The sequence below is a fragment of the Bos taurus genome, chromosome X (assembly GCF_002263795.3).
Source record: "Bos taurus isolate L1 Dominette 01449 registration number 42190680 breed Hereford chromosome X, ARS-UCD2.0, whole genome shotgun sequence".
Lineage (NCBI taxonomy): Eukaryota > Metazoa > Chordata > Mammalia > Artiodactyla > Bovidae > Bos > Bos taurus.
Genome location: NC_037357.1, coordinates 8851107 through 8866016, shown reverse-complemented (window position 1 = coordinate 8866016; position 14910 = coordinate 8851107). Strand labels below are relative to the sequence as shown.

Here is a 14910-nt window from a genome sequence, read left to right as displayed (position 1 = left end):
GCTCTTCCTAAAGTTGCCAACAATTTCCATATTGGTAAATCTAATGGGTACTTCTCTGCCCACTGACCTCTCAGCAATATTTTACATGTAACTGAAACCTCTAGGTGGCATTTTGGGCACTCCAAGGAGCTCCAGTTCTTTGTGTCTCAGCTCAGAAAGAATTCAGTGAGAGGCAAAGTGATATCTAAGGAGTAATTTATTAGTCTAGGACCTTTGTGAGGCTTGCAAGTAGGTGAGCAAGAGGGTGCCCCGCCCTGAAAACTTAGTGGGCCACAGTTTTATAGTCAAAAGAAAAATGGACGGGGAACACTGCCTTCTTCCTCATTCTTGAATAGACATCACACTTCCATCATCAGTTTCTCCTCCATGTTTGGTGAGGGAGTATTCTTGTCCCTACCTAGTCAAGCCAGGACTGTCATGGTGCTATGGAAATGAGCAAAAAGGTGGTAACTTATGCTAAAAATGGTAAATCATCTCATTTCAGTTCAGTTCAGTCACTCAGTCATGTCCAACTCTTTGCGACCCCATGAAACGCAGCACGCCAGGCCTCCCTTTCCATCACCAACTCCCGGAGTTCACTCAGACTCACGTCCATCGAGTCAGTGATGCCATCCAGCCATCTCATCCTCTGTCGTCCCCTTCTCCTCCTGCCCCCAATCCATCCCAGCATCAGAGTCTTTTCCAATGAGTCAACTCTTCGCATGAGGTGGCCAAAGTACTGGAGTTTCAGCTTTAGGATCAGTCCTTCCAAAGAAATCCCAGGACTGATCTCCTTCAGAATGGACTGGTTGGATCTCCTTGCAGTCCAAGGGACTCTCAAGAGTCTTCTCCAACACCACAGTTCAAAAGCATCAATTCTTCGGCGCTCAGCCTTCTTCACAGTCCAACTCTCACATCCATACATGACCACAGGAAAAACCATAGCCTTGACTAGACGAACCTTTGTTGGCAAAGTAATGTCTCTGCTGTTGAATATGCTATCTAGGTTGGTCATAGATAGTAATAAAACTCACTTGGATTCCAGAATATTCTCTTTTTCATTCACCCCAAACCTATGGCATTCTTTTGACAGGCTTTTATCTCCTTTCTGCCCCTCCAGCAAGGGAGTTTCATCAAGAAACAGTCTAACCAAACTTTTATTTTGGCTTTCTACTGTCATGATTTTATTAATATTCAGTGTGCCTCAAAAAATAAGTCAGTGAGACAGAAGAGAGAAACTGGACAGAACTGGTAATACATATTGATTACATTGGCTAAATATTGAATGGCATTTTGAGATAAGAAGATGTATAATAATCAATCAAGAGTCATTCTAAATATTTAAAATAAATGCAAATATCATTAGTATGATCAGGGAAACCAGTTGATTACCATCATTGGCAGCTTTACCTCCTGTGTATTATGAATTGTATTAGAAAGTTACCACCTTTCTGATTGTAAATCCTGTCTTCCCAAATGAAGTTAGGATACTATTTTACTATGTGTGTTTTCCCCAGTGATTTCTTATAGCATCACAAAAATCTCTGCAACAAAATTTCTGTGGTCCTAATGAATTTTTAGTGAAAACCACTTGACATTTGTTTGCCACTGACTTCATTTCTGAGCCTTGAATGCTATTTTCATTTTTTAGACTCCTCAAAAGCAAGATGATTTAGAGTTTATTTTATACATAGAGACATAATTACCTTTTTTTAATAGAATTATTTGTACATTCACTCACATGCTAGAAGTCTTTGTGACCTTTTGAATATAGGTATAGATGGAAATTTTGGTCATTGTAATGTGTTTTTGAAAGAGTAAACTTTGGTTGTAATAAAATACGTAAATATATCTTCTTTAAATTCCCTACAGAGCTGTGTACCATGGAGTGTGGTAGCCATGGAGTCTGTGCAAGGGGAATTTGCCAGTGTGAAGAAGGTTGGGTTGGACCAACGTGTGAAGAACGCTCCTGTCACTCTCACTGTGCTGAGCATGGCCAGTGCAAAGATGGAAAATGTGAGTGCAGCCCTGGATGGGAGGGCGACCACTGCACAATTGGTAAGTACTTGAAACAAAGTACACTGGATTAACTGAGAAAGTAAAGCAGTCTAACAAATCAATCACCAGGGTTTTTGTAGACTTTGAAATGGGAGGAGAGAAGTAGGAGGGTTGGCCATAAGTTTGAAAGTTTCTTTAACTAGGAGGTTTCCTGTTTTGAGGATAATATTTTATTTACTTCTTTGCCATTTTCTTTTTCATTACTTTGGTATTCTTTGTATTTTCTGCTTTCAAGTGTTTTGAGTTACTCAAATGAAAGATGATACATTAGAATAGTGTCATTAGTTAATAAGAGAAGGGCTTTTGTTGTAAAGGTAGCATTCACTGGCCATTTTTCCTTTTGAAAAGTATGAATTGTTTTGGTTGAAAGTACTTAGATTGCCTCTAAGTCCCATTTCATTAAATGGCACTACTTTATCAGCGGCCATTCAATAGCATTAAGGACTATCTTTAATGCATAAGGCAGACACTCCTGACCTACCATCAAAAGAACATCTGTGTTGAATTGTTTATTGGGTAGTATAGATACTTTGTAACAAAGCATCCAGGCTGTGTCATCCCTCATCACCAATTTCACAAATTTTTAGGATACTGCCTGGGAGAACAATCTGTGGGTATGAAAAAATCTATGTCATAGTCAATGTATCACATGGTCTTCACACCGTAAAAAAACACTAATTAATGTTTCAATTATAAAATACTTAATTAAAAAAATATAGCCCTTGACACACACATGTATCTGCCACAAAGGTTTCCCGTGTATAGAGAAGGACAAGTACGATTCCCATTGTTCAGCTAAGGAAAGTGGGTCACACAATGTTCCAATGTCATTCTATGAACACACAGAAAATTCATACAGTGCAAAAGCAAGCGTGAGCCTCTGGATACCTAGTTCGTTGTTGTGAGCTCTTTTTCCCCACTAGACTATACTACAGCTTTCATTTCTAGATGAAAGTATTTTGTTATAATGGTTGGAACATTCCAAAATAATGTATAATATATATAACACAATTTTAATAAACTGTATTATTACTCTGCTAAAGGTACAGTAAGTCTTGTTCTATGACTGTGGAAAATATTTAAAATTCATTGAAAAGGTGGTGAGGGGTGAGATTCAGACACAGCTTAAGTAATTACATTCCTGCACTAGAGTAAGTTTATTGCCTTCACATAGGAGGATTCTAATATTGCAATGATTACCAAAGTGGCTACTCCAGAACCCCCTTCTAAAGATACTAGTCTTAAGAAGTTCAAGCTAGTGCTCTCTCATGAAAGTTACTACTGAAATATAAAAATGCAGTTCTTATACTTTTAACGAAATGTGACACTTTTTTAGGAAGCCTAATAGAGTTGCTTGCAAAAAAGCCATTAATATCTTTCCCAAAGAAAATATTACTCACAAACTACACAGGCCAGTGTACCAACTTTTGAGCTGCAGGCGTTTCAGTGTTCAGTTTTCTCTTCTCCTCCCAGGCAACAGATGGTAAACCATTAGTACTTGTATAGCTTTGGTCTCCCAGAAATTCATTCCATCACTCTTTTCCCCCCTTTTAGCTCACTACTTAGATGCTGTCCGAGGTAAGCTTGTTCTCTCTAGTTTTATAAGAGAAAATTATGTTAAGCAGAGAATATGCATGTGGGAAAGAAATTGTTGGTGGGTTTTGGTGGTGGTGGTGTTATTGTTTTTAATTTTGGCAATCTTAAGTGTAATATTGCCAGGTTCATGCTATAATAGACTTAAAAGTAATTTGCTTTCCCAATATCAATGCATTTTTTTTTGCCATAGAGTTTAATAGATCATTAAGCAGTTTTAAGAATTATTTTGCTTTGTCTTTATGTCGAGTTGTGTGTGTGTGTCTGTTTATATTGACAGGGAAGTAATTATTAAATAAACTAGGTTTAGGTGGACAGCTGAACTTTTTATTTAACGTAACAATATAGCTTTATGTCCATGTATCCTTTCAAGGGCAGAATTATTCCCCTGTTAGTACCTCATCATCCATCCCCCCAGGGATCTGCATTTGATAGAGACTACAAGAGTTTTTCTGTCAGATACCCTGGTGCCTTTCATTACCTTAGCCTCAGAAAGTTTAAAATGTCCCATTCAAATTATTCCTAGTTTCTCTTTTTCCTTTGTATGTGCCTGAGACTGGAACTAGATAAATTTCTTTCTTGATCTTCTGCATGTTCATCCTATACTATTTTGTGATGAACATATACATATGTATAATCTTTTCATATTTTTTAACAGCCATCTGTCATTTTTTTTCTTCCTCTGTTGTTGATAGTTGCTAGAAAGACCATTTGTAAGAAATACTGGGTTGCTTCTACAGATTAAAAACAGCATTCTTTTGCTTTTTATACTTCTGGAATTTTCTTTCAAATAGAGAAAATGAAAAGAGCATTCATTGGACTATCTAGAACTTGTAAAATCTAGATCTTGTTCTGCATTGCTACTTGGGAAATTTCCAGAAGCAATATGCCTTTGTTTCTCTCTCGAGCACTTGGGACATGCAGAGTTGTCCTTGGGGATAGCGTATCTCTGAACCACTGGTACAGAGAGTAGGTCATCCCTGAGAAACTAAATGTCTAAATAGAGAGCGTCATCAGCGTTTGTGGTTAGGGTTACCAGTGGATAGAAGTCATTTAAGCATAACGATTTTCTCTTGACTATATTTATTCAGTTATCCCTAGAATTCTGAAAGTCTAAATTTGGCATGCATGAATTCCACCAACATTTGTTGAGCACTGACAACAGGTATACTATTATGCTAGTTTCTGAGAGAAATACCAGATAAGTAAAAAAAAAAAAATCAATCCTTAGCTCTCAGATCAATAATAATCTTGATGAGAAAAGCTGAAATGATGTAAAGCAAGTGCAGCATATTTCTAAGGCACCATATGGGCAATTAATGGTATGACCTGAATTGTATACCAACATACCTAAGTCCTGAAGCAACATATCACTAGGGAAAAATCAGCAGAGAGTGGCAGTAGTTAGGAGAAGTGCCTCTTCCTAGAGATGGCTGTCTTATCCCACCTTTTTCGCATAACTGGATACAATATCATCCATCCAGTTTTGATTGAAATGAGGAGATACCGTTTTTGAAAAGAAACAAAATGCATTGCTTGTCCCCATCACAGATTTTATCCTATCTGAATCAGAGGTTGGGAATTGGGGTTAGCATTAATAATGTTTAATTGGCTCTCTAAGGAAAAGCACAGCAGAGTAAGGGATAACAAGTTCCCTGGAAAAGTGGTATAAGCAAGCAAGCCCCTCCTCCATTTATTTAACACCTCATCTCAACATCTCACCAGATGATTCAGTTTTTCCCTATGGGCAGATACTTCATCGTTGGCCAATCCCATTGTGATGTCTCTGAATTTGTTACTCACTGCTGTCTTTCCAGATGGCTGCCCGGGGCTCTGCTTTGGAAATGGGCGATGTACCCTGGATCAAAATGGTTGGCACTGTGTGTGTCAGGTGGGTTGGAGTGGGACAGGCTGCAACGTTGTCATGGAAATGCTTTGTGGAGATAACTTGGACAATGATGGAGGTGAGTCATTTATTAAATGTCCATATAAGAAGGAATATCCCAGCCTCTAGCACAGTGATGACCAATCTGGCCAAAAGGGGAAGTTAAGAATCCTTGGTTTAAACAATATAAGGTCATACTATGTTTTGAATCTCAATTCATTGAATATTTACTGTAACCAGGCAATACTCCAAACTCTTTGTGTGTATTATATGTCATTTCATGCTCACAATAACGCTATAAGGTATAGGTAATATTTTCCCTATTATTAAATAGAAAGGCTAATGCTTGGAGTGAAAATGGTAAGTGACTTTTCCAAGATCACACAGCTCAAAAGTGCCAGAACCAAGGTTCCAATTCAAGGCTATATGACTTCAGTTTCTCTTTTCTTAATTGTTACAACCATGCCAGCTCCCGTACCTGTGGCATTTATTATGCTATATAAAATCCATGTGCCAACGTCTAAACTGTCAGATGCTGATGTACCTTGCACTACACACACTATGAGGTAGTTATCTTTATTCTTAGTTATTTAGGGCTCCCTCTTGTGTCTTTACTTTTTAGTAGCACTTTATATCTTTCAAAGGACACGGCATCAAGACAATTCACAGTAGAAATTTTATATTTAATTCAAGAGCTGCACATGTTTTAAAAAGCCATATGTGGCTCTGAGGCCTCAGGGTAACCACTTCTATTTTAGTCTAGCAAACAAAGTCATCTAATGCATTGTACAATCAGCCTCAAAACAACCCAGATCACTTCTGAATGAGCCTAAAACAATAAATCCTCTTACTTTCTAATCAAGAAAACATGAAATTGACAGGAAAAAAATAATTTCTAATTTCTGTATATTAACTTAAAATGAAGTAGGTTATTAAATTTAACTCCTCAAGGTTTCTACTTGTGCCTGGACAATTACATACCTTGTCATTTGAGCACGTAGGGCTTAAAACAATAAGGTTACAATCATCATTTAAGCACAAAATTGGGCATAAAAGTGTCCTCTTTTATTGTTCTAGCTAACAGTTTGCCTTGAAAAGGTATAAGACCTTATGAATTTTAAGTAGAAACAACTTTCTCATTAAGAGCACAGGGCTTTGAAGTCAGAATTTCTGGATTCAAATATGAGCTCTGTTATATACTTCTAGCTGTTGGGTTTGGGAATAGTTTCTTGCTATCTCTGTGCTTCAGTTTCCTTATCTTCAAAATGGGTCTGATAATAATAACTGTCTAATAGGGTTGTTATAAGTATTAAACAAGATATTTCATGTGAACTACTTGAGAGATGATAAACTACACCAATCACCACTCTGTCAATACAAAGGATAACAGACCATTTTCTGAAGAGACTGTTCCTTCCTATCTAAATTAAAATTTTTGTTTGGGAGGCGAGAGTGAGATTTTCAATTAAATGGTACACTGGTCAACTATTAACTTGCCTTTTATGGTTCACCAAGACTCATCTTCTTTTTCAAGCCTCATCCTCTACACCCATCATTCTCAGTCCATCATTTAAGTTCCAACTCAAGCTGTATCTCCCATGATGCCTGACATCCACCACCCTAGTCTACCATGCTGTTTATCATATACACCATACAATCCAGCACTTAATTATATCCTGTCTACATTGTTTTCTTGTTACATATTAAGTGTGACCCAGAGTCTATTTTTTTATGTTTGTTTTTGGCCACACCACACAGCATGCGGGATCCTAGTTCCCCAACCAGGGATCAAACCCACACCTGCTGCATTGGAAATGCAGAGTCTTAACCACTGGACCACCAAAGAAGTCCTAGCGTCCATAGTTTGGTGGCAAATATAATTACTAGTAATATTAGCTCACTTGTATTGTGCTTACGATGTACAAGGCACTGTGCTGAGTCCTTTATGTGAATTATTTCACCTAATCTCCATGAGGTTGAAACTACTATTAACTCTACTGTACAAATTAGGAAACTGAGGCACCGAGAAGTTAAATAAAATGCTCAAGATCATATAGAAAGTAAATGACAGAGCCAGAGTGTAAACCTAGGTAGTCTGCTTATTTACAAAAAGGATTGAAGGTGTAGTAATAGAAATTCCTCAATTGATATATTGATTCAAATGATATGCTCAGAAAATACTTTAACAACCTATGCAAGTAAAATTTCTGACTCAGTGTTGAGCCACAATAAGTTTCCTCCCTTAAAATATACAGCTTTATTTTAAAAAAATAATTGAATGTTTAATTATCAAGCATTTTTTTGTGGCCTCAAGTTTACCTCAGGGGAGTCAAAAATGTTTAATGAATGGATCAGTTAAATAGTAATGAAATAGTGGATTATCAAATTTCAATATCTGTGGTATATATAGATGCAAAAGGTATAGAAGATGTTGCTGAATCTGTTTCGACCTATGAACATTGCTTTAAAAATGTGCATCTATGTGAGAATCAAAAATGAAGGACCCGATGTGATTTTAGTATATTTATATGATTGTCTCTTTAGGGAGTAGGAGGGTGAGGCTCCTTGGTGGGATTAAGATGATACTGATGACAAATAAATATTTAGCTCTTCCTTGAGATGGAAAGATATATTAAATAGCTGGATTAAATAGCCTCTGAAAGTCCCATGACTGAAATTTTGGGCAATAAATGTGTTTTTATGCTGTTTAAGTAACACCCCTAAGAATACATTAAATGCCCTTTATTTGTTGGTCTCAGTTTTCCAACTATCCAGAATGGCAGGGTTCATTTCCAGCCATCCAAAATGGTTGGATATGCCTTATGATGAATATTTGCATACTTGTTTGTGCATGTAGGTGTGTGAGTTTTAATTAAATCAGAAAGTACCAATTGAACCTTTTGGGGAGAAAAATATGGTCCTTATTTTTTTAATGTTAATTCTTAAGAAATCTTCAGTTTCCAAAAAAACGTTACAGTAACTTTCAAGCAGTTGCTTCAAGTAGCTGCTATCTCATTACTCCATATCATTGCTGATACATAAAGAATGGCAGGATTGTTTTTTTTGCATTGCAATCAGCTTTGAATACTCATTAGTATTACTGCTACTTCCTGCAGCTCTGACTTTAGTTACACTCTGATTCAGTGCATTGTGACTCTTGGTAACTAATTGGGCTGCATTGAATATGTGGGTGTCACAGGTCTCGGAGCTACCTTAGAACTCCTTAAACAGTAAAAACAGAACCAAGAACACTTGGATTTTTTTAATATGCGAGAAAAGAGAAAACTCTCTTTTGCATTTTATATATATATAAACTAATTACCACAGAAATCACAAATCTATCAAATGTCTTAACCTCATATATACCTTTAGTCAACAAGCACACAGCATGTGCACAATCTTGTGCTTGAAAGAGGAGACTTAACCTTATGGTAACCACATTTTCATGTGTTAATCATGTGTCTTGCTTTGTTGTTGTTGTTCAGTCACCCAGTCATGTCCAACTCTTTGCAACCTCATGGACTACAGCATGCTAGGCCTTCCTGTCCTTCACCATCTCCCAAAGTTTGCCCAAGTTCATGTCCATGGCATCGGTGATGCCATCCAGCTATCTCATTCTCTGATGCCCTCTTCTCCTCCTACCCTCAATCTTTCCCAGCATCAGGGACTTTTAAAATGAGTCAGCTATTTTCATTAGGTGACCAAAATACTTCACCTTCAGCATCAGTCCTTCCAATGAATATTCAGGGTTGATTTCCCTTAAGATTGACTGGTTTGATCTCCTTGCAGTCCAAGAGACTTTCAGGAGTCTTCTCAGCACCACAGTTTGAAGGCATCAATTCTTTGTGTTCTGCCTTCTTTATAGTCAAGCTCTCACTACCGTATATGACCACTTGACTGTACAGACCTTTGTCAATGGAGTAATGTCCTGCTTTTCAACACATCGTCTAGGTTTGTCATAGCTTTCCTGCCTAAAAGCAATCATCTCCTTATTTCATGGCTGTAGTCACTATCTGCAGTGATTTTGGAGCTCAAGAAGAGGAAATCTGTCACTGGTTCCATCATTTCCCCTTCTATTTGCTGTGAAGTAATGGGGCTAGATGCCATGATCTTAGTATTTTTAATATTTAGTTTTAAGCTGGTTCTTTCACTCTCCTCCTTCACCCTCATCAAGAGGCTCTTTAGTTCCTTTTTGCTTTCTGCCATTAGACTGGTATCATCTTCATATCTGAGATTGTAGATGTTTCTCCCACATATCTTGATTCCAACTTGTAATTTATCCAGCCCAGCATTTCTCATGATTTAGTCAGCATACAGGTTAAACAAACAGGGTGACCCCAAACAGCACTGTCGTACTCCTTTCTCAATCTTGAACCAATCAGTTGTTCCATACAGGGTTCTAACTGTTGTTTCCTGACCAGCATATAGGTTTCTCAGGAGATAGGTAAGATGGTCTGGTATTCCCATCTCTTCAAGAGCTTTCCACAGTTTGTTATGATCCACACAGTCAAAGGTTTTAGCATAGTTGGTGAAACAGAGGTAGATGTTTTTCTAGAATTCCCTTGCTTTCTCTATGATCCTGTGAATGTTGGCAATTTGATCTTTGGCTCCTTTGCCTTTTCTAAACCCAGCTTAGACATCTGGAAGTTCTTGGTTTGCATAATGCTGAAGCCTAGCATGCAAGATTTTAAGCATGACCTTACTAGCATGGGTGCTTAGTCGCTCAGTCATGTCCAACTCTTTGTGACCCCATGGGCTGTAGCCAGCCAGGCTCCTCCATCCATGGGAGTTCTCCAGGCAAGAGCACTGGAGTGGGTTGCCAGGCCCTCCTCTACTAGCATGGGAGATGAGTGCAATTGTTCAATAGTTTGACCATCCTTTAGTACTTACCCTTCTTGGGAATTGGGATAAGGATTGACCTTTTCCAGTCCTGTGGCCACTGCTGGGTCTTCCAGATTTGCTGACCTATTGAGTGTAACACCTTGATGGCATCATCCTTTATGGTTTTGAATACCTCTACCAGAATTCCATCTGAAGAACTATGTGTGCCTGAAGGAACTATGGATGGAGGTCCGTAATATTGTACAAGGGGCAGTGAACAAAACTATCCCAAAGAAAAAGAAAAGCAAAAAGGCAAAGTGGTTATCCAAGGAGGCTTTACAAATAGATGAGGAAAGAAGAGAAGCAAAAAACAAGGGAGAAGGGGAAAGGTACATCCAACTAAACACAGAGTTCCAAGAATAGCAAAGAGAGGCAAGATGGCCTTCTTCAATGAACAATGCATAAAACTAGAGGAAAACAACAGAAGTGGAAAGACTAGAGATCCCTCGGGAAAATTGAAGATATCAAGGGAATATTTTGCCCAAAGGTGGGCACAATAAAGGACAGAAATGGTAGAGACCTAGTAAATGCTGAAGAGATCAAGAAGAGATGGAAAGAATACACTGAAGAATTGTACAAGACAGATCTTAATGAACCGGACCACTACGATGGTGTGGTCAATCACGTAGAGCCAGACATTCTGGAGTGTGAAGTCAGGTGGGCCTTAGGAAGCACTGCTGTTAATAAAGCTAGCGTCCTGATTTAGGATTTGGAAAATTAATCACCATATATTACAGGCTCATATGAATTGACATGAGAAAAGAAGTTTAGACATTATATTAACTGAATCAGAATAGCTAAAACAAAGAATAGTGAGAACAAGCTAGAACTATCATATGTTAAAGAATAATTTTAAACTATGGTAATTAAAACAAAGTGGTAGTAATGTAAGAGTAGACAGACCAATACAACCAAATAAAAGCTCAGGAACACACCCCAGTACAAGTAGTTACTATCTGATAAAACCAAGCATCAGAAGTCAGTAGGGAAAAGAAGCATTATGAAGTAAGAGGTGCTGAGTCAAATATGCAGATAACACCACCCTTATGGCAGAAAGTGAAGAAGAACTAAAGAGCCTCTTGATGAAAGTGAAAGAGGAGAGTTAAAAAGTTGGCTTAAAGCTCAACATTCAGAAAATTAAAACAATGGCATCCGGTCCCATCACTTCATGGCAAATAGATGGGGAAACAGTGGAAACAGTGGCTGACTTTATTTTTTGGGCCCCCAAATCACTGCAGATGGTGACTGCAGCCATGAAATTAAAAGATGCTTATTCCTTGGAAGGAAAGTTATGACTAACCTAGACAGCATATTAACAAGCAGAGACATTACTTTGCCCACAAAGATCTGTCTAGTTAAGGCTATGGTTTTTCCAGTAGTCATGTATGGATGTGAGAGTTGAATAAAGAAAGCTGAACACTGAAGAATTGATGCTTTTGAACTGTGGTGTTGGAGAAGACTCTTGAGAGTCCCTTGGACTGCAAGGAGATCCAACCAGTCCATCCTAAAGGAAATAAATCCTGAATATTCATTGGAAGGACTGATGTTGAAGCTGAAACTCCAATACTTTGGCCCCCTGATGTGAAGAGCTGACTCATTTGAAAAGACCCTGATGCTGGGAAAGATTGAGGGCAGGAGGAGAAGGGGATGACAGAGGATGAGATGGTTGGATGGCATCACCGACTCAATGGACATGAGTTTGAGTAAACTCTGGGAATTGGTGATGGAAAGGGAGGCCTGGTGTGCTGCGATTCATGGGGTCACAAAGAGTCGGACATGACTGAGCAACTGAACTGAAACAACTATTAAGAAAAAAAACTTAGGTTTTCAATTTATGCCATATTCCAAAAGAATAAAATATATAGAAATACTCAAGCTGATTAATGAGTTGAAAGTAAAAGAAAACTCAAACACAATTAGAAGAAAGTATAGGTGATAGATCTCAAGATTGGAAAGGACTTCTCAAACATAAAAGCTAGGAAATAAACCACAATAGGAAAAGAATGATAAATTGGACTTCGTAAAAATTTCAAACTTCTTTGTATTCTTTGGCTGAGTTTATAGATCATTCAACATTATTTGGAGATCTCAAAACCTGCATTGTCTGATATGGTAGCCACTAGCCACATGTGACTATTTAAATATGACTGAAATAACCTTAAAAATCTCCTTTCTCAGCTGCACTAGCCACATCTCAGTTGCTCAGTGGTCACATGAGGCATGTGACTACTGTGTTAGGGCGTATCTAGAGCATTCCTATCAATGGCGAAAGGTCTATTGGAGAGTGCTGATCCAAATGTTTGATTCAAAATTTTACCTTTCAGCCCAACATTTCAAATTGGGTACCCAATTTTCCACTCATTCATCACTGCCTTGTGCCAAGTATTGTGCTTGACACTAAGGAGAAAAAGACAAATGACTTTCTGCCTGCACAAGTTTATGGTTTACATATTAAACAAGAAACCACAGAATTAAGTATATATTTACAATTGTGAAGAGTGCCATAAAGTTTTCACAGTGCTATAAACATGTATAGCAGAACCTAACCAGGTCTATGTGGCAAGGGAGGCCTGCCATGAGTCAAAAGAAGAATGTTCCAGGCCAAGGAAACAGCATGTACAAATGCCCTGAGGTGAAACTGTACTAGACTCTTCTAGAAAGTGAAAGATAAGTTATTGTGGTTGGAATACAGTGAGTTAAGGAGAGATTGGTAGGTGAGAATATAAAGGTAGGCACTGGCCAGATTATACAGAACATTGTAAATTTTTAAAGATTATCAGCTATCAAAGATTATTTTATTCACTCAAGTTATAAAGGAATGAAGGTGAATTTTTATACTGTGGAAAGATTGTCACAGAGGTTAAAAAGATGCATAATAAGAGTGTTTAATCAAAACAGCCTTTTTCCCTCTTATCTTTTAAGTATTTGTCACCTGTTTGTCAAAGTTTTTCTTATATAAATTCTTCCAGTGGGCTATATTCATATTCATTGGTAAAATCAATAAGTTAATTGCCTAAAAGAGAATGATCTTCCAGGAATCATTCTTCATAACAAGTCACCATTCATTAAGGACAATAGCTATTTGCAAGCCAGTTTAATGATGTAGTGTTTCTAGATCTAGAAATCAGCACCATGGGTGAATTATGAACACATATAAGCTCATGGATCAATAAGCCTCATGTTTTGAATGTCACCAGCATCCTGCAGTGTTTAATAAATAGGAAAATGAAATAGAAGGAGCAGTGAATTGATAACATTTGCTCTGTTTAAGGGCCCCTCCATTTACTTTTAAGCTTTGGCTGAGAAAAGAGGCTTGGCATTGGAAGTATATTCCTTATTTTTTCTTCTGACCATATCCCCCCTCATTTCCAAGGAACTCATTTATTAGAAGATCATCTTAGTTATGAGAACCTAAACTGCCAAGTGACTCCAGATATAAGTGGAAGTTGGAACATCTAAACTCTATAACTCAGTTAACCATTCTATAACTAGATTTGTCACATCATCTATCAACTAAGGCTAATAATACTTGACATCTTCCTGCTTGTGGTGAGAATGAATAAGAATGTCTGAAGTAGGGCTTTCCTGGTGGCTCAGACAGCAAAGAATCTGCCTGCAGTGCAGGAGACTTGGGTTTAATCCCTGAGTTGGGAAGATCCCCTAGAGAAGAAAATGGCTACCCACTCCAATATTCTTGCCTGGAGAATTCCATGGGAAGAGGAGCCTGGAGGGCTATAGTCCATGGGGTTGCAAAGAGTCGGACATGATGAGCAACTAACACTTTCACCTTTTTTCACTTTCAATATAAAGTGGGTAATAAAGGTGTGGTGTCAACGAAGAATCCATCTGTAACTTACATATTTTGATGCATTAATTGAACACTTATTAATTTCTAGGTACATTTATAAGTGTCCTATAAATAGGACTTTTAAGACATCCATTTATTCATCCAACAAATATTTATTGAATGCTTACTTGGACTCAGGCACTGTTCTAGTCATTAAGGAAATAGCAATGAATAAAGAAGACTAAATCCTTGTTTCATGGATCTTATATTCTAGTTATGAGAGGCAAACAATAAACCCCCCAATTTTTTAAACAGTATGATAGAAGCTGGTAAGTGTTATAGAGAAATTTTTAAACAGGTTAAAACAAGATAGGAATGTGCAATAGAGGTGAACTTTTAAATATTGTGGTCAGAGGAAGCCTCACTGAGAAGGTGGCATTTGAGTAAAGAATTAAATGAAGTAAGGAGTGGGCCATATTAACACTGGAGAGAAGTTTCCAGGCATAGACATAGTGGTGAAGGGAGTTGTGGGCTATGGTAATGGGAGGGAGGTGAGGTAAGAGAGAGATGGTGGAGAACCAGACTATGAGAAAACAGGTCTTTGTCAGAATGCTGGCTTTTATTCTGAGCAATGTGGAAGCCATTGATGGCAGGTGGGGAGGACGTGAACATTAGTGGAATATAAACAATTTACTTTCCTGATGCAGAAAAGTAACTGTATAGGTTA

The 14910-nt window shown here is 37.9% G+C and overlaps 1 protein-coding gene across 6 annotated transcripts in view; it reads left to right on the top strand.

Annotated features, from left to right (window-relative positions):
- TENM1 (teneurin transmembrane protein 1) overlaps positions 1 to 14910 on the top strand; it is a 916085-nt gene that overhangs the window by 710314 nt on the left and 190861 nt on the right. For 4 of the 6 annotated variants that reach the window (XM_005227449.5, XM_059883262.1, XM_059883264.1 and 1 more), the window contains 3 exons: positions 1852 to 2037; positions 3592 to 3615; positions 5448 to 5594. In XM_005227449.5, the coding sequence (XP_005227506.2) occupies positions 1852 to 2037; positions 3592 to 3615; positions 5448 to 5594 (357 nt within the window). The remainder of the gene's footprint in view (positions 1 to 1851; positions 2038 to 3591; positions 3616 to 5447; positions 5595 to 14910) is intronic. The other 2 variants (XM_059883266.1, XM_059883265.1) reach the window with 1 other exon arrangement.